General features: G+C 46.2%; 1 protein-coding gene across 3 annotated transcripts in view; it reads left to right on the forward strand.

Annotated features, from left to right (window-relative positions):
• Positions 1-1,266: 1,266 nt before the first annotated feature.
• DNMT1 (DNA methyltransferase 1) overlaps positions 1,267-23,629 on the forward strand; it is a 42,630-nt gene continuing 20,267 nt past the window's right edge. Inside the window, exons 1-14 of one of the 3 annotated variants that reach the window (XM_043466706.1) lie at positions 1,267-1,418; positions 9,463-9,499; positions 10,189-10,296; positions 10,491-10,710; positions 11,511-11,586; positions 12,872-12,947; positions 15,849-15,883; positions 16,279-16,360; positions 17,889-17,923; positions 18,864-18,951; positions 20,625-20,659; positions 21,111-21,192; positions 23,176-23,210; positions 23,513-23,558. In XM_043466706.1, coding sequence (XP_043322641.1) covers positions 1,339-1,418; positions 9,463-9,499; positions 10,189-10,296; positions 10,491-10,710; positions 11,511-11,586; positions 12,872-12,947; positions 15,849-15,883; positions 16,279-16,360; positions 17,889-17,923; positions 18,864-18,951; positions 20,625-20,659; positions 21,111-21,192; positions 23,176-23,210; positions 23,513-23,558 — 1,035 coding nt within the window. In that variant the 5' untranslated portion in view covers positions 1,267-1,338. Of the gene's footprint in view, positions 1,419-1,830; positions 1,973-9,462; positions 9,500-10,188; positions 10,297-10,490; positions 10,711-11,510; positions 11,587-12,871; positions 12,948-15,848; positions 15,884-16,278; positions 16,361-17,888; positions 17,924-18,863; positions 18,952-20,624; positions 20,660-21,110; positions 21,193-23,175; positions 23,211-23,512; positions 23,559-23,629 lie in introns of those variants that run through there. The other 2 variants (XM_043466703.1, XM_043466704.1) reach the window with 2 other exon arrangements.

Genomic DNA, 23,629 nt, shown 5'->3' on the forward strand with positions numbered 1-23,629 from the left:
CTAGAAATGGGGGTGCTGTTCATATAATTCTATTTTTAGTTTTTTCAGGAGCCTCACACTTTTCTATAGCAGCTGCAGTATTCTAAATCCCCACTGACAGTGCAAGGGGGTTCTAATTTCCATGTTCCCACCAATATTTTTTGTTTTGATACTGCCATCCTAAAGCATGTGAGGTGATCTCATTGTGGTTTTCATTTGCATTTCCCTGATTGGTCATATTGAACCTCTTTTCATATGCTTTTTGTCCATCTGTATCTACTTTATGGAACTTTCTATTCAAGTCCCCTGTTTTCTAATTGTCTTTGAGTTGTAGGAATTCTTTATACATTCTAGATATTAAGCCCTTATCAGATACACGGGTTGCCTACATTTTTCTCTCATTCTATTGGTTGCTTTTTCACTTTGATTCCTTTGCTGTTCATGAGTTCACTTTAATTTTCATGAGTTCACTTTAACATAGTCCCATTTGTCTATCTTAGTTTTTGTGACCTATGGTTTTGGTGTCATTTTCAAGATATTATTACCAAGCCCAATGTTGTGAAGCTGCCCCCTCCCCCACCAAACACACTTTCTTTTAGAAGTGCCACAGTTTTAGGTCTAGGTTTAGGTCTTTAATCCATCTTTTGAGTTAACTTTTATATGTAGTGTAAGGTAAGGGTCCAATTTCATCCTTTCGCAGGTAGATATTCGCATTCTGAGTATCTTTGCCATGTAGATAACATGGTTTCTCAGCACCATGTGTTGAAGAGACTATCCTTGCCCGAGTTCTGATGCTTCTTTAAGCACACACGCTGTGGAAGTGGCCCAGGTCTCCCTACGCTGTGAGATCCTTCCTGCATCCTCAACACTTTCTGGAGTAAGTTCTGTTCGCTCGTTTTCACCGATAAGGAAACTGAGGCTGGGTCCAAGTGACCTGCCCACGGTCGTTATAGTGAGCAAATATAGTGTAGGTGGGATTGGAAATGAGTACTTGAACTTTAGAGCCCACAGGGTGGAATGCCCTGGGGATGTTCCTCGTTCTAACCCCAGCATACGGGTAAAGAATGAATGAATGAATGTCTCAGGCAAGGCTCGCAGCAAATGGAGGAGCTTGGACAAACCCACTGCTCCGCGCAGGGGTGCGCTCCTCCGTCGCGCATGCGCGACCCCTGTGCACAGCCAGTTCCACTGCCTCCGCCCACTCATGGTACAGCCTCTCTCCGTGTGGTACGGCCCGACTTCCCCCACGCCTGGGCCGGGATGGTACGCGCCGCCTCCGCTCGCGGCCCCTCCCCGTCGGTTTCCGCGCGAAAAGCCAGGGTTGCCTGTGCTGCTGCCGCCTTTGCTGCACCTTCCAAGATGCCTGCCCGTACCGCCCCGGCGCGGGTGCCTGCGCTGGCCTCCCGGGCCTTCTCACTGCCTGACGATGTCCGCAGGCGGTAGGTGCCGCGGGGAACCGGGAACCTGGGTGGGTGGCACGGCGGTGGGGGTGGGGGTCATTTCCCCTCGGGGTAGCCCGTGGCCGCCGCTGACAGACGGGCGCGCATGCGTGGGATGGCGCGGCGCGCGGCTGCGGTTGGCGCGGGCAGGGTGGCACTTCCGGTCGCGCGCGCCCCTGGCCGTTTGGCGCCAAAATGGGCCAATGCCCCCCCCCACCCAGTTCCCTGGTGACTAGAAACTTGGGGTCTCTTTTGACCTCAGAGTAGAGCAGGCTTTGGGTTTTCCTTGGAGAGCCCCTTCCCGGAGCAGCCTCGGGCCCAGCTGCCGCCAGCCTGGTCGCGCAGGAAGTGGGCAGCCTGCCGCCTCGGGATACCCCTCGGCCCGGGCACTTCGGCCTCCACTTCCGGTGCCCGGTCCACTCGAGGGGGTTCGGCTGGCCTGGTCCCCGGGGGTATTTGGGGGGATTCTCTCGGCGTCCCACGCCAAGCATCCCGATGGCAGCCTCCAGAGACAGATGCCGCCGCCGGTCGGGGCCCAGGCGCGGCCGGCTCAGGTTTGCGAGCCCTGTCTTCCTTGGCGGGCTCCCTCCATCAGCTCATACGGCTAGGGTAGTCGCATTCTGGAAGGACCCCTTATCCTTCAGTGAGGGCTAGGGCTGGGCAGCGTGAAAACTGAGTGGTTTCTTCTAGTAAATCTGAGCCGCGGGCATCAAGGAAGCCTTGCTAGGGAGTACTGGCTGGTTTCCTTGTGTATGTGTGCGTATGTATGTGCATGTGTGGGGAGGGGAGTGAGGGGGGCAGCAGCTAATATTGGGGACGCAGCTACAGCTGATCTGTGTACATGGATCTTCAGGCAAGACCATTGTGCACCCTAGGCTTCTTGCTGGTGAAGGGCATCAGTTTCACTCTTGGAAACTCGCAGACCTCACTTGCAACAATGGTCATGGAAACCAGCCCTGAATGCTTCCAACCAGATTTGTGAACCTGATTTTGCCCTATTTCCCTTTGCTTGTTTCCTGTAGTGGTGCCAGACCAGTTCTGATTTGGGCTTTTGAGGGGTGGAGAGTAGGTGATAGGAGGTATTTGGATCTTCCTCCCAGATGTCACACAACTTCTTAGCCACAGTCAGAGGGTGATGTGCCTTGCTAAAGAATCCCTATACATCTCCCCCAAGATAAAACATGACTTGAAGTGGAAATGGATTTATGAAAGTGCCTTGCTTCATTTTAGACCCAGCACAGGGATATTGGGCCCAGCCTTCTTTACCTTGACGGTGAGAGTGCTGCCTCCACTGAGACATCTATGACCTTGGACAAGTTTCATAAACAAGTCGCATCTGTGGACTTGGACAGTTAACATGGGCTTTAAACTGGTATTGGATTAAATGAGAATATGCCTGGCACATAAAGGCCCCCATGTTAGCATTCTTGACTAATCTAACTTGCTTTTTTTCAGTTCTGCTAATTGTATAGAGCACTTTACATGATCTCACTTAATCCTCAACTGTTCTCAAGAGTGGTTGCCTCAGGAATTAACTGTAAGGAAGCAAAGATTTCTGCTAAGATCTGCTTCTTGGCAAAACCTTTCCCTTCCGTGAGGGCTCTTATTGGGCCAGAGCAAGTGTTTTGTTTGGCTGAATTTGAATGTTCTTAGGTGAGTGTTACAGTCCATCAATCCATCATTCACCTTAGGTTCCATATTACCTTGAACTAGAATTGTGTACTGTTAGGTATAGAGTCTGGTTTTAGGGTTTTTTTGTTTTTTTTTTCATTTTGGGTTATTTTTTGACTACACCTCACAGCATGTGGATCCATCCCTGACCAGGGATCGAACCCATGCCCCCCTGCATTGGGAACATGGAATCTTAACCTCTGGACCACCAGGGAAGTCCAGTATAGACTTAGGTTTCTTCCTCAGACCTCTGACATTGTCACCTTATGTGACCCTCTCAGCAGCTTTTCTTAAATTTTGAATTTTAGCTTCTAAAATACAGACGTAAACGTGGCATTCAGTACTCCCTTTAAAATGTTCCCTTATACCACCTTGTAAATGGAGATATAACTTTTTGATTCATGCAAACTAGGTACCTCATATTATGGATTATACTAAATCTAGTAGAATAGGAACAAAATTTAGGCCTAGTCCTCACTGAGGAATTCTTGTCACTTACGCTAACTTGTGTTTATATGGCAGCTTCTTTTAAGACTCATACTGTTACATTAGCTATATAATGATGCTAGAAAGTGTTCTTAATATTTAGGTATTTGTAAATTTACTTATGGCTGCACTGGGTCTTTGTTGCTGTTCGTGGGCTTTCCCCAGTTGCAGCAAGCAGGGGCTACTCTTTGTTGCAATGCGCAGGCTTCTCATTGGGGCTTTTCTTTCGAAGCACAAGCTCTAGGTGTGTGGGCTTCAGTAGTTGCAGCACTCAGGCTCTACAGCACAGGTTTAGTGGTGGTGGCCCACGGGCTTAGTTGCCCTGCGGCATGTAGAATCTTCCCAGACCAAGGATGGAGCCTATGTCCCTGCATTGGCAGGCAGATTCTTATCCACTGTGCCACCAGGCAAGTCCAGTGTTTGAGTTTTTAAAGTGTAACTAAGTGTAAAACTAAGTTTAGGGCTTCCCAGGTGGTGCTCGTGGTAAAGGATCTGCCTGCTAATGCAGGAGACATAAGAGACGTGGATTCAGTCCCTGGATTGGGATGATCCCCTGGAGAAGGAAATGGCCACCCACTCCATTGTTCCTGCCTGGAGAATCCCATGGACAGAGAAGCCTGGCGGGCTACAGTCCATGGGGTCATAAAGAGTCGGACACGACTGAAGCGACTTAGCACACACGTGTCCTAAGTCTTCTAAAAATCAGGCCTTTCAGGACAAGCCACATTTTTCCACTTGATTTTTCTTACTCTCCAAGCCATCATCTTTTGTATAGAAAATGCAGTATTCTTCCCACTTGTCTTTCTGTTGCCACTTAGGTCTGTTTTCTCTAAGTGGAAACTTATCCTCTTAGGATATAAGTTGGAGCCGGAGGTTTTCCTGCCCCATACACCATGTGATGACTTGAAGTCCAGGACTGCCGTCCACTTGCCTGACTCATCCTGTGCCCTTCTTTTCCTTACAAGCCATTCAGGTTATCTTTTAGGTTCTTAGGGCCTGAGACCATGCAGAGCCACCAGTGTGAGGCTGGGCTCCCCCTAACCCCTCCCCCATGGTGGCTACTGTCCATTCATTCCCAAGACTGCTCAGAAAGACAGTCCCCTTTTCCCTGCGATGAGAAGAGGTTAAATTCTGTCCATGTACCCCTCATGCTGCCTCTGCAGTCTGGAGTTGATGATCACTTGTCGTCCAAGCATATTTGCCTCATTGGTTGCATCTGCAGCTTAGAATCCAGTAGACTCAGATTCTTGCTTGCTAGACTTTCACCTTCAGTGAAGCCTGAATTGACATACTAATACTAGATACCTCCTCACACAAATGTGACTCAGCCTTTGTAATTATGACAGCTTTCCTATCTGCTGACCACTCTGATTAGATTGGAGTGGGTCTTCAAGTTCTTAACTAGTCTGTGGCTCCTGAGTAGGTACGGAAGGCATAACTGACTTTTCTAGTTCTCCCCTGAAGTAGGATTCTAGACGTGCAGACTCCTGGAGTTCAAAGCCCACCCTGCCACTTGCCAGCTACATGACCAAGTAGTCTAACCTCCTGGTGCTTTATCTATAAAATGGGACAGAGGTGCCCGCCACACCAGGACTGTGAAGACTGAGCTGAAAGAGGTAAACGGGGCAGAGCAGCACCTGAACAGAAGCCTGCTTCCCTGCTTATCCCATGGCAGCCCTATGTTTCACCTCCGTTACTGGTGGCGGGGTGGGGTGGGGGACATACCTTATTAATCAATTAGCAACTTGCAAACCTGATAACTAATAGAGCAGCCCATGCCTGCTTATCATGCCAGCCTTCCTATTTGCCTGGCTTCTTGTATAATCCTCTGGACCTGTTCTTTTTGCTGCCACCTTAGCTTAGGTTTTGTGCCAAGTGTCCAGCCATTCCTCAGTTAAAATGGTTTCCTATCCTTAATTCTTTGTATTCTTTTTTTTTTTTTTTTAATTCTTTGTATTCTTGACTTTTGTGATGCTGTTTACTATCTGGGAGCTTCTTCCCTGATCTCCCCCATATTTCTTTTCAATTCTCAGACCCTTATTTTCCTCCAGTCTTAGGATTTCTGCTTTCGGCAGTTGAACAGTACCAGCCAGAGATGCCTCTTTGGCGAGCCAGTTCTAATTTCTAGCTGTTAAATAGCCAGGTAGATTCACTGAAATGTCTTTCACTCCTAAAATTCATGGTCTGCTCCCTTTCTCCCTACCAAAAAGTTCTGAGTTTCTGGTATTGTATTAGTTTTTAACTGCTGTCATAACAAACTACTGCAGTCTTAGTAGCTTAAATAAAACACATTTGTTATCCTCTGATTCTGTAGGTCAGAAATGTGGTGTGGGTCTCAGGATTAAAATCAAAGCATCAGCAGGCTATCTTCCTTCCTGGAGGCTCTAGGGAAGAACCCGTTTCTTACTGTCTCAGGTTGTCAGCAGAATTCAGTTCCTTGTGGTTGTCGGACTGAGGTCCCTCTTCTTTTGCTGGCTGTAGGGTGAGAGCTGTTCCCAGCGCCTGCAGGCGCCGGAGGCGACAGCATCTGTTGGCTCTCGGCCCCCTTCCTCCACCTTTTAAGCCTTCAAAGTCAGTTCTCATGTCACATCTTTTTGACCATTCTGTAGTCACATTACTTGAAATGCAGCTGGGGACTTTCTCTGCTCCTAGGATTTAAAGGATTTGATGGGGCCCACGTGAGTCATCCAAAATACCCTCTGCATCTCAAGGGCTGTACCCTTAATCACATCTGCAGAGTCCCTTTTGCCACGTAAAGTAACATATTCACAGGTTCTGGGGAATTGTGGGAGAGGGTCCATTATCCTTCCCTCCACAAATACTGTCTCCGGCAACCCTGTACCACCCACCACGCAGCCAGTTACAGAAGGTACAATTGACAGAGCTTTGTAACTTCTCCAGGATGTTCTCAGCTCCTGCTGTGAAATCATATTACCGATCAGCGTTTCTGATTTAGGATGTCAAGAGTCAGCCGCTCAGTCATGTCTGACTCTGCGATCCCATGCACTGTAGCCCTCCAGGCTCCTCTGTCCATCGGATTTTCCAGGCAACAATACTGGAGTGGCTAGTCATTCCCTCCTAAGAGGATCTTCCTGACCAGGGATCGAACCCAGGTCTCCTGCGTTGGCAGGCAGATTCTTTACCATCCAGCCACCAGGGAAGCCCAATTGAGGATGTTAGAGTGATTTAACACCTTATCTCTTTTTAACTAATACATATTGTATATTTCGGGCACCTTGACTTTGTTTTTCCCCAACTAAAATATGACTGATTCTTGGGTTCTATCTCCCCCATGACTCTTCCAATGGTTTGTTAACTATGGAGAAAATCTGTGATTTTTCAGGCTGACATTGCTGACCTCCTTGAGACAGGCAGCCAGCTCCTCTCAGGATTGGCCTTTCTTCCCCTGGCCCGACTCGTGTGGGCTTCTTGCCCCTGCTATGGCAGCTGCTCTGCCCAGTTCCCACTGAGCTATCAGCTTCCCTGTGCCCCTCCTTCCTGATGCCATTTATACCCTTCTTCAGAAGCCTCAGACTGAAACTCCGTTGGCCTTCACAGTTGTTGACGTATGTCTTTTTTGCCTTTCGAGAATGCTCTGATGGAAGCAGCTAGGAATGAATCATGGGATCTTGGACCAGAAGGGAGCTAAGGTTTTATATATATTTATATATATAAATATATTGCCATCCTCTGTGACTACTCTACTTGGTCCTTCATAGTTGCTTCTCATCCTCCTGGCTGTGAACCTAGATGGGAGGTAGTGTCACCAGTTTTACTGGGATGGGGATAAACTCTCCAGTGAAAGCCTGGGCGTCAGGGGAGGCACACTGACCGGCCTTCCTCCTGCCCCACCTCTGGCTCCTCGGTGCCTGCCCTGGGCTCCAGCCTCCCACTCCAGGGCTGAGCAGGTTAAATCTAGTCTTCACAGGGTGAGACTTTTGAGATACCCCCAACGTCTGTTTCTCCCTGCCAAGCTAAATATCCCACTTCAATAGGAAAGATTAAAAAAAATTCCGACCCCCAGATCTGTCTCCTGCCCAGATGTAGGCGTTGTCAGCATTGGGCAAAGGGCCCGTTGATGGGCTTCCACCTGAGCGTTGTCCTTGACACCCGAGGTGGCCGGGTCGAGGTAGGAGCTGCGTCCTGCCAGGGTTTTGTGACTGAAGGTGGGTAGCTGTGGTGCTCTGGCAGCAGTGTGTGTGCCTCTGGCTCTCAGTAACCTGTTCTGCAGTCGTCCTCAACTAAGGCTCTCCCAGGACCTGAGTTGCTTTGGGGGTAGAATGACTTTTGCCTGGAAGGGACTCCACATGCCTCTGGAAAGCCTGACTCTGAATCTTGAGTCCAAATTACACAATGCATGTGATACACAGTATATTAACTACTCTGTTGGTACGCTGCTATCTTTTTTTTTTTTTTGGCTGTGCTCCATGGCAGTGTGGGTTCTCAGTTCCCTGACCAGGGATCAAATCCACGCCCCCTGCAGTGGAAGCGTGATTGTCTTAACCACTGGTCCACCAGGAAGCCCCTGCTCAGTTTTTCTATAGCCAGACCTCTGCTGACCATCCAGCGCCAGTCAGGAGGCCCCTGCCTGGCAGTGCCTATATCTCAGCACTCAGCTCGTTGCCTGAAACAGGGTCTGGTGTAGAGGAGGCACCCACAGATGATGTTTGCAGCTGGAAGCAGGATCCCCATCCACTCGGAGTAGCCACTGTCTGTCACTAGTCCAGCAGAGCCTGTCACTCACATTCCTGTCTGTGCTGCTTACATCTGCCCTCCCTCTGGGGAGGTCCGTCTGGGAGAGCTCTATTCCCGCCCTTTAGGTTGGTGGTAACTGAGTACCTTGCCTGGGTGCCCAAAGGGAGGACCCACGCATGGTGGCGGCTCAGTCCTTCCCTGCCCATGGCAACCCCCCTCTGCTGACAGATGCTGGCTTAGCTGGTTGGACCTGTTCTCACCCGCTGCCCGCAGGAACACTGCCCAAGCCAGGAACAACAGGCTGTCCATTTCCTCTGTGTCTTTTGCTTCTTGTTCCCTTATTCTCTTTGCGCCCTTCCCCCCAAAAGAGGCAAGACACTCATCTTCAGTAATCATGTCAGACCATGATTTTCCCAGCGGAACTCAGGCCAGTTATGCACACCTGGATGACTGGGCAAGGTGTTCACAGGATGAGCTCTTGGGGGAGGCCCCAGCCAGCTTCTCTGACTTCTGTCTCTCGCTTGTGTGTGGGGCGCCCTGTGCTGCCCCAGGTGACCCCGACTGCATTTCCTACTCATCAGTGCTGCCACTCCCGCTCTCCCCATCCTGGCCTTTGGGGATGTTAGCTGACTGTTCCGCAGCCGCCTGTTGCCCTGGTCCACTCTTTCTAACCCCTATATGTCCTTCTATGGACTCTTGGTCAGGTCCAACTGGAGGAAGACCACCTGTTGGTCACTTAACTTGGGAAGGACCCCAACTATGCTTCCCCTTTCCCAGTGTCTTTTTTTTTTTTTTAATCTTAAGTTTTGACTGCACTGTTCAATGTGCGGGATCTTAGTTCCCCAACCAGGGATCAAACCTGTGCCCCCTGCATTGGGAGTGCAGACTCTTAACCACTGGACCGCCAGTGTCTTTAAAATAACATTGTTATAGAGTGCCTGTATCATCCCTTTCCACTCTCAGAAAAACACCCCCCAAAAGGGGAACCTCATTTAGATTGCAGATGACTTCTTAATGTGTATGTAGGCACTGCAGTGGGGGCATTCTACACATTGGGGGAGGGGGGAAGAAAACCGTTGTATTTTCTAATATCCGTGTTGAAGTTATTTCCAAAGTTCTTTAAACTGTGGTATTATAGATGAACAGTGTTGCTTAACAAGTGTTTTCTTTCTTCCCTTTTTTCTTTCCCCAGGCTCAAAGATTTGGAAAGAGATAGTTTGACAGAAAAGGTAAGGTCATCTCCACCTTAACAAAATCTATTATCAGATGTGACTGTCTGATAGACTGTGTAACTCATAAAAAGAAAACAAGTGGAATTGGCTCTCTTTTCCTTAAAGTCTTGAGGATAACTTGGATGTTTTTGTCTAATGTGCTATATTAATAGGCTGTTATCAGTTAGCTTTTGGTAACTCATCAAGTTTCCCAATCTAGGTTCCCTATCGTCAAGTCTAGATTATAACTTGCCCTGGTCACACTGTTTTTTCAGAATCAGTTTTTTTCTAATATACCATTATGTGTCTGTTTCACTTCCTAATCTTCCCATTTTTCACCACCCTGTAGATGGTATGATATAATCTTTTTTTAAAACAAATATTTATTTGGCTGCACCAGATCTTAATTGTGGCACATGAAATCTAGTTCCCTTGCCAGGGATCGAACCTGGGTCCCCTGCTTTGGGAGTGTGGAGTCGTAGCCACTGGACCACTAGGAAAGTCCCTCTTAAAAAAAAAAAAAAGTAATATGGTCTTAATGAAAATATCACAAACATGTCTTGTGACTGTCTAGTTATCTTTTTAGCCGACTCAGCGTTGTCTGCCATTCAGTCATTGTTAAGTGGCTAGGCAGTGTAACTGTGCCTTAGTCCATTAGTTCATAGTTTTGGAGTGTGGGGACTTCTAAACATATATCCTTCCCTTAGGAATGTGTGAAGGAGAAACTGAATCTCTTGCACGAATTTCTGCAGACAGAAATAAAGAATCAGTTATGTGATTTGGAAACCAAATTACATAAAGAAGAATTATCTGAGGTAAGTCTTCAGGGTCCTGGCGTCCGGAAGACTTGGCCTCCCGAGTAACTGGTCTGTGACCAGGGAGGCTGAATAATCCCAACTCCCCATGTCACCTGATAGTAATATAAAGGGAGCACATGTGTTTCCTTATTATTCTCTCATTGCCACTTGTTTACATTCACTGCTACTCAAATTATCCTTTCCTGCTGTAGGAGGGCTACCTGGCTAAAGTCAAATCCCTTTTAAATAAAGATTTGTCCTTGGAGAACGGAGGTCATGCTTTCAGTCGGGAAGCGAATGGATGTCTAGAGAACGGGAGCCAGACAAGCGGTGAGAATTGCAGAGTGGTAATGGCAGAGAAAGGCAAGCCTTCCAAACCTGTCTCCAGACTTTACATGCCCAGGAGAAGCAAGTCTGATGGAGAAGCAAAGTGTAAGAGCATTCAACTCGTTTGACCTTGTTGGAGTGTGGTATCACCAAAGGGGAGGACAGTTAGACTCGGCGCCATAGGTTCATCCCACCCTTCCCCTGGGCAACACTTATTTCTTGTGTATCCATATGTGTATATATTTTTGGCCGCACTACTCTGGCTTGTGGGATCTTAGTTCCCTGACCAGGGATCATACCTGGGCCCATGGCAGTGAAAGTGCCCCGTCTCAGCCACTGGACCGCCAGGGAATTCCCCCTTGTGTATACTTCTAACTAGCTTAGATGTAGACTAGAAATTTTTGTCTTTGACCAAGTTTGAGAGCATTAGATCTCCAAACGTGGTTGAATTTGAGGTATAAAGTAACAGGATCTACTGATACTTAGAACTTCTAAGTTATATGCCTGTTTAAGCTAAACATTTATTCTTAGACTCCTTCCCCGTTTGTAGTCAGAGTCACTCTTCTGAAATTTTTAAAAGAATAAGAGCATGGAACTTGAGCTCAGGTCAGTCTCTTGACCACTTCACCTTCTGAAGACGTAAGCAGAGGTTCTGTTTTCTGTTTCCTTGTGTGTGTCAGGGTTGGGCCCGTCATATAAGAGGTTGTGTTAAAATGGTTCAGCAAACTGGCAGGTGCTAATTCGGTGACTTTAATCAAGATGGTGGTTGCTGAGAATAAGAAGAGGAGGATACTTAATCCTCAGAAGCTGGTCTCTGTAGCAGCCTGGTAATTCTGAAGAACTGTACCTTTGCTGTTAACTTTTTTATTTCTTAATGATTTTTTTGTTTCTTTTTCTTTAAACAGCTGAAGTCTCGTCTAGCCCCAGGATTACAAGGCAGGCTACCAGGCAGACCACCATCACATCTCATTTCACACGGGGGTCAGTATATAATGAATAGACAAGCCCCTCTTTTAAGGGCCAACTGTTTTTGGTAAAACACGTATAGAATTAGTAGGATGTAATTTAGTAATTCTGACTTCCACATTGCCTGGGTTTTCACTTTGGTATTTTTTTATTATATACTCATGAACAGCATTTCTGAAGACCTCATCTGTTTTTACTGTTAATGTTGTTGTTCAGTTGCTAAGTCCTGTCCGCCTCTTTGCGACCCCATGGAGTGCTACACAGCAGGCTTCCCTGTTCTTCACTATCGCCCAGAGTTTATTCAAACTCAAGACAATCGAGTTGGTGATGCCCTCCAACCATCTCATTCTCTCGCCCCCTTCTACTCCTGCCCTCAGTCTTTCTAGGAAGCTTCAAATATCTATACACAAAATCACCAAGAGTAGTAAAATGAACCCCTGTGTGTATGGCCCAGTGACAGCAGTTAATAGCTCCTGGTGATCATTTCATCTACAGCCCCATGTGCTCCAACTGAATTATTCCAAATGAATTACAACTCCATACATACCACATCCCCCTAATTGGGTTAGTTTGAAACAAGTCAGACATGTCATCTTATCCATAAATACTGTATTCTAGATGACAGGGTCTTCCTCTGACAAGTTTTAATTCATATTTTGCTATAGTTGCTAACATTTAGCAAACAGTCTTTCTAAGAAGACAGAACAGAACTGTAATTTCACGCCTCACAAAGTGTAATAGCTCCTGACTCCCAGGGATACAGCAGTGCTCCCACTTCTGCTTGTGTTAACAGAGTTTGGTTGATTTCTTCCTTAGTCCTTTTAAGAGTCCTTATTTTCTTGCCATCTATTTAAAGAAACTAGGTCTTGATTTAGCTTCTGGATCTGGCTGACTTCATCATTAATGGTGGTTAATGTGTTCACTTGTCTCTGGTTTTCTATAAACTGGTAGCTAGGTCTAGAGGCTTGTTCAGATTCCAGCTTTATTTTCTGAAACTTCATTGATCAACTGGGGCTGTCCATCAGAGGCATGTCACGTCTCTTTGGTGATGTTAGCAGCTGTTGATCAAAGTCTAGATCCATGATTTCATAAGGTTTGCAAAATGGTGGTATTCTAAACCTGTCATTTGAAGAAACATTAAACTTTAACATCCTGACAATAAGGGCTTCTTGGAGGGAAGGGAGAGTCCATGCCCTGAATCTTCCCAAGCAGAGGGAGGAATGTATCAGTAAGTTGCTTCTTGCCCACTGGAGGTCTAGGGTTGGGCTGAGCTAACAGTTGGCTTTACTCTGTGTGACAGCCCTGCCAAACGAAAACCCGAGGAAGAACCTGAAAAAGTGAAGTCAGATGATTCTGTTGATGAAGAAAAAGACCAGGTAGGGCTTGCGTTAAGTTTCTTAACTCTGCATTATTTTGTTACATTTTCTGTAATTGTGAATTTATGCTTGGTCTGTCTGTGGACCAGAAGTGACTGAGAAGGTGTTAGAACATATCCCTGGACCCAGGGCAGTACAAAGTGTATCATGATTAGACCCGAGGGCTTAGCAGGCCCATAACTTTAGTCTGTTCTCTCCTGTCTACTTTCCTTCCTGTCCACCTGTCAAGGTTAGATAAACCAGCAGATGTGATATGTGTAAAGCATTTGCTTCTGACATTAGATACGCTCCTTTCCCACATCTAATTTTTCTATAAGAGCAGAATTGTCATGTTATTATGTGCATTGTAATAATGCTGCTTAGACTTTTTAGGTTGGAAAACTGATGAGGCCAAAGGCCTCCAGTAAAGACAGTGCCTCTGGTGCTGTCCCATGTGGCTTAAGGGCAAATCTAGGTAATACCAGCTGGCCACATGCTGTCTATTTCAGTTCTGCCACAGGATTAGCTGTGTAATTCGGGAAGTCTGTAGGCTTTTGGGTGGGTAGGAAATGCCTTGTTACCTGCTAAAGATGAATATCCATGGTTTGTTCTAAGGCTGGATGTCTCAACCAAGGCCTTGACTTTTGGGGGCAAGTAAACCTTTGCTGTGGGGGTCAGTCCTGTACACCGGAGAGTGTTCAGCAAGGTCCCGACCCCTGCTCACTAGATGCCGGTGACATTCCTTCTATCTCCCAGTGTGACAACCAAAATCACTGTCAGTCTTTCCCAGGTGTCTCAGAGGGGCAAAACTGCCCTGAGTGGGAAGCACTGAGCCTGGTATCACTGAGATAGACTTGATAAGACATGCTCATTCTCCTGTCTTATTCTTGGAAATTATATGCGATCGTTCATGACCCTTATTCAGGTGTCTGTAGACTTAGCAGCAGCAGCAGCAGTTAGGTTTAGTCAGAGTACCCACTCACAGTGGGAAACCGAGACAGGGGAAATGTCTTGTCTAAGCCATGTGGCCAAGTCCCTTGCCTCCCAGGAGAACATGTCATGGGAAAGCTGGCTCTTATAATATTGATAAGTCTTTTAAAAAAACAAAAACACATGTACCAGTTTGAGTTGTTTTTTTCCCCTCTTCTGACATCTTGGAGGGCTTACATAGCCTTTTCTTTTCGCTTTTAAAGAAATTAGCAAGGGCATTCTTTCCCAAGTAGGAAGCTGTTTCACTGGTGGTGTGTGTGAGGCCTTGGGGACTTCGAGGTTGAACCCCTGTAGGAACAGGGTTTATTCCAGCATGCTACAGTCCTAGTGCACCAAACCAGTGATATCAGATCGTATTGGGCAAATAAGTAGTAATACGGAGGTAACCTTATACTTTAGCCAGTTTAAAGTATCTTTTTTAAAAAAATATTTTTGTGTTTATTTGGCTGCATTGGGTCTTAGTTGTGGCCCGCAGGCTTAGTTGCTCCACAGTGTGTGGGATCTTAGTTCCCCGACCAAGGTTTGAACCCTGCATTAAAAGGCGGATTATTTACTGCTGGACCACCAGGGAAGTCCCCCAATTTAAAGTTTTGTGACCTTACTATGTTTTTTTTTTAAAACAAGTATTACCTACATTTGGTAAAACAGTACAAATAGCTATTGGGTACAAAGGGATGGTACTCCCACCCTTCTGTCCATCCTTCTCCCGTCCCTCCTTCCTGTCTGTCCTTCTAGAGGCCAGCATTTATCAGTTTCTAATACATTGTTTTGGATTGTATGTCTATACATAGTACTGTATTATATTAGTATATAATCTGTATTAGGGTTCTCCAGAGAAATAGAGTCAGTGATATCTGTATATATGAGATTGATTTTAAGCAGCTGATTCACACGATGTCAGACTGGCAGGTCCAAAATATGCAGGACAAGCCAGTAGGCTGCAGATGCAGGGAAGTGTTGATGTAGCTCAAGTCTGAAAGCAATCTGGAGTCAGAATTTTATATATAATACACACACACATAGACTAATTCCATATAATATATTATGGAGGGGTTCTGTGTAATTTACCCAACTTTCTCCAATGGTAACATCTCAGCTGTAATACACCAGTAAAACCAAGAAATGGACATTGGTATAATCTACAGACTTTGTTCACTCTGCATGCATAGTCAGATGTATGTGTGTGTGAATTCTTGTAATCTCCACCTCAAACAAGGTATCTGCTTCATCACCACAATATTTTTATCATACATATTTAAATACATACATACAGATATCCTAGAAATGGCAAATCTTGTGAACCTAGGGAAGCAGTGTCCTGGCTGTTCATCGGAGGAGAGCTGGTAGCCAGTGTAGGTTGTCATCAGCACTCCCTGATGGGAATCCCAAAGTACTAGCTTGATGTTTTTGCTAACATTAACAAATCCCTGACATGAGGTGGATCTTTGACTTCACATAGCATCACTAGACAACCTCTAGTTGTGCAGACATGTGCTGGGTCAACTCCTGCCTCTCCTTTGTTTTGAGGCTGGTGAGACATCAACACCAGAGTGACAGTTGCCCACATCTTTCCCAAACTCAGATTACCCCCAACGCCTGTTTATAACCGTGCATGCATGCATGCTGAGTTGCTTCAGTTGTGTCCAACTCTTTGTGACTCTCTGGACCGTAGCCCTCCAGGCTCCTCTGTCCATGGGATTCTCCAGGCAAGAATACTGGAGTGGGTTGCCATGCCCTCCTGCAGATTTTCCTGACCCAGGGATCGAACCCGTATCTCTTGTCTCCTGCATTGGCAGGCAAGTTCTTCACTACTAGCGCCACCTGGGAAGCCTGTATTTAACCATATCAAATGTATTTACTTAACGCTTTGACTTGTGCTTTTGGTTTTGATCTTCTTTTGAAATATTCTTCTCGTCCCTTCTCTTCACATAGGAGGAAAAGAGACGTCGAGTTACATCCAGAGAACGGTAAGAGTTTATACCTTTTTGTTCTGTGTAATTTGTAATCTTGACTACTGAAATTACTTTTCTGAAATGTTTTGAAAGGAAGAACTAGCGAGTTGCCAGGGTGATCATAGATAGCTTAAGGATGCTGAGTTTGCAGCCAGATTATTAAACCTTGTGATTCAGGTCAAATTCTCTTGCAAAGAGTGAATTGGGGTGGGGGGCAACTGGCAGTTATCAGAAGTAGATCTAAAGGTTGTATTGAATATTAAATGTTAAAGTAATATGTACTTTTCAGGGCTATTGAGATAAGGATTGGCTTTTGGTGGTCGAGGGGAGGAAGGAAGCCCTTTTGAAAACTGCTTCCAGGGGAGGAGTCTCTGAAAGTCATCCTTAGGGTGTATTATCTTGCTTGACAGAGTTGCTGGGCTGCTCTCTGCAGAAGAACCAGGAAGAGTAAGACCAGGAACACACATGGAAGAAGAAGGAAGAGATGATAAAGTAAAGCCTGGTCACCTCCGTGTTTGTCACTTCCACCTGAATCAGAGTCCCCATTGGTTCTAGGAAGAGGGATCAGGGCATGGAGAGCATGTAGGAACAGAATGACTTTCACTAATGATCACAATGACCTTGACTTAACAAAAATGCTCTTCAAACTCCTCTTTCTGCTGCTTCTGTATGTGGAAGGTGTGTTTTTGTGGTTCTGGTGACAGTAAACCACTGATAGGCCTAGAAGTCATCTGGACCTCTGTTCTTGATCAGTTAATCACACAGCTTCAGCCTCTCCCCTCGCCTGCGCATCTCGGTTGCTCACGAGGTCTTGGTGGAGATCTCACTTTCAGCCACACAAGGTGCTCAAGTGCTCTAGCATCGTGCAGGGTTAAAGCTGCATTCTTAACTGAGATCAGGCCAGTTCTTTCCCCAGACTTGTGGCTCCTTTGTAAAAATCAGGGTGGGCTTAAGGTTCTGTGAAATACAGATGTACCACTGAATCCCATCTTAGGAGCTTGGGCGGGGATAGAAGAAGTAATTGGGGGTCTAAAAGTGGGAGCTTTACCATGAGACAGGACTGCCCCATATGATAAAAGGCTGACATTGGTCAGTCACAGGTGGTGGAACAAGCTCAGATCCCCAAAAGTTTTATGACCACACTGATTAGAATTTTCTCAGAAACTCCCATGGGTGGTGTGTGCCCTTGAGAGCCTGTTGAAGAATGGGTATCTGTTATTTTGTCCTAATGGGGAATCAACCAAGATGCATGATAATTCTTGAACCGTTGGGTACTTGAAGCTAGTCTTTAATTGATCACTTCCCTACTCTGATCCTAGTTAAAGTTAGCAGCGGTTACAGTTGGGACCCATGTTAAATCGTTTGAGAACAAGAGGTTCTAGTAGACTGGCTCAGACACTACCCTCCGAAGAAGGATTTAGGGCGTGATTGCAATCCCTCGTCTATGACCAGACTCTTGGGATCTCCTCTTGCAGTAGCAGAGTCTCCATGTGTTTTTTCTGTTTACATCACCAACCTTTGATCTCCTCACAGAGTGGGAGGGGTTCCTGAGGCTGAATTCTGGAGACATGCGTTTAGCTCTCTAAATTCAGACTCAAAATGATTTGTTGTCCATGTTTGAGATGGAGCTCTTGTTCCAATTGGGTCATACTACTTCATTCCTTTATATGGATTCTTTTTTTTTTTTTTTTCATTCCTTTATATAGATTCTTGTTTGATAAAGTTATCGAGGAGATTGTCAACACTTAATCCTGACAAGTGACAGTAATTTTGCCCACAAATCCATCTTAAACAGCAGAATCTGTCTAAAAGTTCTTTAACTTCCTGCCTACCTACCCCACCAAAAAAAAAAAAATGTGCTATCTGAAAAGAAGAGAATCCTTCTTCTTACTAGCTAGACTATAGGATCAGTTTAGGTATTTTATTTCCGTAAAGTTCTTTAATAGAAAGATTAGAATCAAACGGGGGTAAATTAACTAGTCTTTTTTTTTTTTTTTTGCCTCCCGTTCCATCCAATTAGGAAGAAAAGAGACTCAGAAGTCAAACCAAAGAATCGTAAGTACAGTTAACATGCCTTTTGTACTTTGTGAAATTTACTTCCAAATTTACTTCCAAAAGTAAGTGTTCTCGTAAAAATTATGGATTGGACAGAGTATTAAGGTCATACATGTAATGTGTGGGTAACTTCTGTTCTTGGAAGGTCAGGCAACCACAGGGTAGGCTGAGGTCAACTGAGATTTACGTGACCTTGACCGCTGGCCTGTCCTTAGTGGTCTGTCCTTACTGGTGTTCACATAGGAAGCAGTTTGTCAAGTGGTGTTTAAGGAGCGTTGAGCAGCTCTGCCTCTCGCCCACAGCTGTGGAGACTATGTGACAAACCGCCCCAAAGGTCAGCGGCTTAGGACAGTAGGCACTTTTTGAGCTTATATGTTTGCGGCTCAGTGGCCATTGACTGACCTTGGCCAGGCAGACCCGCTTCAGCCCTCGGCCTAGGCCAGCTGGGGCGTGCGCGCTCAGCAGTGGCAGTGTGTGAGGGCGGCAGTGGAAAGCAGCCTCTGACATGCAATGGGCTGAAGCAAGTGTTGACTGGGCCTGAGTCTGGGGTGGGCAGAACTCCTGAGCCGAGTGCCCGGGCCCTGGTGGAAGGAGGGGAAGACTTGTCAGATGTCACCTCAGGCCAGCTAGCAATCCTGCACAGGAGTCCAGCACAGGCAGGGTTCCCGTCAGGTTATCAGGGATCAGGGGAGCCCTTTTGTCCCTTGTTTTTAAACTGCGGCATGTCTCAGCAACACAGGAAGTGTTGGTGGCACTTCTGAGATCGTAAGTTCTGAAGTACCAAATGCCTCTTGGGTTTCTTGCAATGAAAACTTACCCTTCAGATGAGAAAAATCATCCATGCTCTAACTTGGGGGAGGGAACCGTGTAAACCCTCACTGGGGCTTCTTGAAAGGGAGATGGGCTCCCTGAGCTGACTGTGTGTTTCCTTCTGTGACAGGACATCTAAACAGAAAGCTCAGGAGGAGCCAGACAGAGATGCGATGCCTGGAGGAGCTCAGGCTGAAATGAGTGAAGGAGAAGACAAAGTAAAGACTGACTCGTATTGCTTATCTCTAACCGACCCTTGTGTTCCCAGTTGGTTGGGAGAAATGTCATGGGTTGGGGCTGTGCATTGAAATCCAGCCCTACCTGCTCTGGGGTGGTTTTGGGCAGGTGACCTGCCCCTCCTTGTGGGGGTTGGCAGCTGTCGCTGCGTGTTAGCGCCTGATACGTAGTGAGCATGCAGTTGTCTACTTATGGTAATGGTGGCAAGGGCCTGTGTGTGCCTGGACCAAGATGTTTGCGGAACCAGCTTCTCTTCATAGCCTCTGGCCTGAGAAGTCTTGACGTGTCACCCCAGTACACGTGTCATCATGCTTGTCCTGCTTTATCAACCAGCCAGTCTCCTGAGTTCTGAGTCTAGCTCCTCGTATACCCGCCAGCTCCCACAGTTCAGCTTAGTGAGCATAGTTAAATCCTGAAATATTGTACACTGACCCAGGGGGGCCTGTATAAAAGCCTCAGATGGTGAGGTTATCCACAGGGCTGTAAACTCCAGGGGAGTGGGCTACATCTGCTGGGGGCCGCAGCACAGGGATCTTATTAGGCTCCTTAGCAATTTGCTCTGAGAAAAGCCAAACCAGGATGGTCCCAAGACTGTCTCTGGTTTTCTGTGAGACCCAGGGAGCAGAGCCTGAGGTTGGACGTGCTAGTCCTGAGTGTTGTCGCTCCACTGGGCACCCTGCTTGTTCTGTGGCACGTGATCCTTTCGGTGTATCACCTCCAGCTTGTTCTAACCTCTTACTGTCTCATCTTTTCTGATTACTTGTGATCTTAATCGTCAGCACTTGCCTGGGATCCCTTCAGGCCTAGAGAGATCTCGGCGATGGTGTCAGACCATCCGTTTTCCTCAGACAGCAGCTGGTAGGAGCTTCAGACCCCACAGCCAGCGCTCTTGTCTCATGGCAGAAAAGGACAAAAGGACCAAAAGTTTGACTTTGTCTAGTTTTTTTAAAAATTATTGACAATCTGTGTGTATACTTCTTTATAAAAATCAGCAGCATATCAGAAAGATAGTTTTTGTATGTGGGCTCAGCTGTCTTGAATGAGTTTGTGACCAAGTTGGGAATTCCTACTTCTGTTTCTTTCCCATACTGGATTCCAAAGTTTAGTTTTGTCACCCTCTTTCCCCACTCCTGTCCCAGTGCATGACATCTTCACCCCTGACCAAATGACAGATGGAGCTATAGACATTTGGGCCAACATAAGCGAAATGGCTCTAACAGTCCCTTTTGCTTTGAGCTATCCCAGGACAGGGGTATGTAAATTGTGGTCCACAGGCCAAAGTTGGCCCTCTGCCTGTTTTCATAAAGTTTTATTGCAACACAGCCGTGCCATTTCACTTAGGTATTGTTTCTGGCTGTTCTGGTGCTGCAGTGGCGCAGTTGAGTAGCTGTGACGCAAGCCTGTGGCTTGGAAACCTGAAAATGTCTATTTTTTGGCCCTTTACAGGAAATCTGCCAACTCTTGTTTGTAGGCGTTAGGGAAATGACTTAAAATTTTTGAAGCCTCATCTCTAGCCTGTAGACCTGCCCAGATTTTCCAATTCTCTCATCCCACGGTGCTGCAATCATTAACTAATACTTTGGGGTTTTGTCTCACTCTTGCTCAAATTAATTTTCCCCCCTTTATTTCTCTACCCACACGTTTCCCCTCTCAGGATGAAAAGAGGCACAGAAGTCAACCCAAAGATCTGTAAGTGGCTAAAATGCTTGTGCTTTTGTGCTGTGCTTTCTGTAGTTTAAATTACCAAAATAACTGTTGGAGGTCTGTATGGAAGACTGGATTGGTTTGGGTGGGGCTGGATGAGAAATCAACCTGTGGGCCCATCTTACCTGTTGCCCTCTGCCACGTGGGTAGCACTCCCATCACCACACTGTCACATGTCTTAGTCTCCAGTATCTCATCAGGCCCACGTCTGAGGGTCACACGGGGCGTCTGAAGGCCTCTTTTCAGGGTCACGTGTTAGTGATGCACCTTTGCAGCCACTGTGACAAGGGACTTTCTTTTGGATGGGAAGAAAGTGTTCACCAGATCTGTTCTGAATATTTTGCTTTTCTATAGGGAGGCATTAGTTTGTCATTTTTTATGTGAACTGGCAATATAGGTTTTAAGCTGACATTCGGCTTATTTATTTATCCAATAGAGCTAGCAAACGGAGACCAGAAGAGAAAGAACCTGAAAGAGTAAAACCACAAGTTTCTGATGAGAAAGATGAAGATGAAAAGGTAAGCTTTTGTTTTTTCAATTCTACTCTGTTTCATAATCTCCCGTTGGCTGGTATATCTTAAAGTGATTTTTAAACAGTTTTCCTCATGGTGACTTTCAAATGTACCCCAGAGTAGGCAGAAAAGGGTAGTGCCCCCATATTGTCATCAACCTTCATCAGTTATCAACCCATGACTAGGCATGTTTTACCCAAGCCTCAGTTATTCTCCTTGCCCTCCCTCACTCTGATAAACAGATCCCAGACATATTACTAAAATATTAACAGAAGTGCTTCTATAAGGTGCTTCCTTCTAAAAAGGAAAAGAGTCACTTGAAGATCATCACAGGGACTTCCCTGGTGGTCCAGCGGTTAAAACTTTACCTTCCAATGCAGGGGGTGCAGGTTCAGTTCCTGGTTGGGGACCTAAGACCTCACATGCCTTGTAGCCAAAAAAACCAAAACATGGAACAGAAGCAATATTGTAACCAGTACAGTAAAGACTGTAAAAATGATCCACATCAAAAAATACTAAAATTAAATAAACATCACCACAATACCATTTTCCTAACACCGTAGTATCAGAGTCCAGTCTCTGTCCAGGTTTCCCTGATGGTCTGCATTGCGAGTTTTACTGTCTGGTCCAGGACTCCAGCTGAGTCTATACAAAATACTTGGTTGCTATTTGTCCTCAGTGTGCCATCTACAGTGTCACCCCATCCTCTTACTTGCAGCTGGTGTAAGTAGCCAGCTTACCCATAGCATTTGTGGGTCCTGAGAACCCACAGCCCTGTCCCCTGCAGACCACTCGTTAGGTCCAGAGGCTTGACCAGAGGCGTGTCTCTTGTTTCCCAGAGGACTTCTAAGGTGGTACTGTGTGCTTCCTGTTACATCATACCAGAGGCATGGTTATCTTTGTAAGGCTTTAGGACTAATCACTGAACCCAGGTGCCCTCAGCCTGATTCATCCATTATAAAGTTCCCCTCAGCTTTTCACCTTTTCACCTGTTTTTAACAATCATTGCTTAAATCCATTATTTCACTGGGAGTTGCAGAGTGATAGTTCTGTCATTCCTTCATTTACTCAGAATAATTCTAGAAATAAGTTTCTCTTATTAGTCACCAGGGGTGGGGATGGTACCATAATCAAATACGACAGCCTGGGTGACTTAACCAACAGACGTTTATTTTTCTTACAGTTCTGGAGAATACAGTTCACATATCAAAGTACCAGCAGGGTTAGTTTCTGGAGAAGTCTTTCTTCCTGACGTGTGGATGGCTGCCTTCTTTCTGGGTCCTCACATGACCTTTCCCTGTGCAAGCACATAGGGAGAAGGAGAGCGCTCTGGTGTCCTGTTGGATTCGGTCTCTCCCACTTACGACCTCACTTAACCACAGTCACTTCCTTAAAAGCCTCATCTCTAAATACAGTCGCATTTGAGGTTAGGGCTTCAACATAAGAATTGGGTTGGGGAGCAGGGACAAAACTCAGTCCATAGCTCCCCATGTCAATTATATACTTACTGAGGTACCACCTAATGCAGGAGAGCTAATTTTTGTCAGACTTCTCTGGTGGCTCGGGGATAAAGAATCTGCCTGCTAGTGCAGGTTCTTTACCTGGGTGGGGAAGATCTCCTGGAGGAGGAAATGGCAACCCACTCCAGTATTCTTGCCTGGGAAATCCCATGGACAGAGGAACCTGGTGGGCTGCAGTTCTCTGGGGTCTTCAAAGAGTCAGACGCGACTTGGTGACTGAACAACAAAAATTTCTGTCTTTTTTTAAAAAACTAATCTCTTATGAGTCTTTTAAGGAAGTCTGGTTATAAGAATTTTGTTTATAAGACTAGACACTGGAGGTGGCTTGGGTCTCACTGGTTTTCTGACTGCCTTCCTGCCTCTGACTAGGTTTTGTGATGACCGTGTACATAAAATTCTTTTAACTTTGCAACATAGTCTGGATGGAAAAGACTTTTTTACCCATCACTCTTCTGTTTTCTCTACTTAGGAGGAGAAGAGACGCAGAACTACATACAGAGAACTGTAAGAACTTATTTTTTGTCTTTCTACCAAGCAGATCATAATACTAAAACAGTTGTCTGAGAAAGAAAGAAAAGGGGGCGTTCAGTGACTCCCTGGAGCCGCCTTAGCTGTGTGTGTGATGAATAGTGAGCGCAGGACTGAGACGTGCCAGTTCTGTGTGAGGCAGGTCCCCTCTGCACGGTAAAGACACACTTGCCCCTTAGGCAGCAGCTGGCGCTCATCTCTGTCTGGGTCCAGTATGACTTTGGCAGAGTCTGACGTGTCGTGTAATAACTAAAACAAACCTTCTGCTTTGTTCCCAGAACCGAGAAGAAAATGACTCGAACCAAAATGGCAGTAGTGTCCAAGGTAAACGCCCACCTGGGAACAGAAGCCGCTGTGCGGCGCTCAGGGGCGGGCTCGGGGCGGGCTCTGAGCGC

The sequence above is a fragment of the Cervus canadensis genome, chromosome 4 (genome assembly GCF_019320065.1).
Source record: "Cervus canadensis isolate Bull #8, Minnesota chromosome 4, ASM1932006v1, whole genome shotgun sequence".
NCBI lineage: Eukaryota > Metazoa > Chordata > Mammalia > Artiodactyla > Cervidae > Cervus > Cervus canadensis.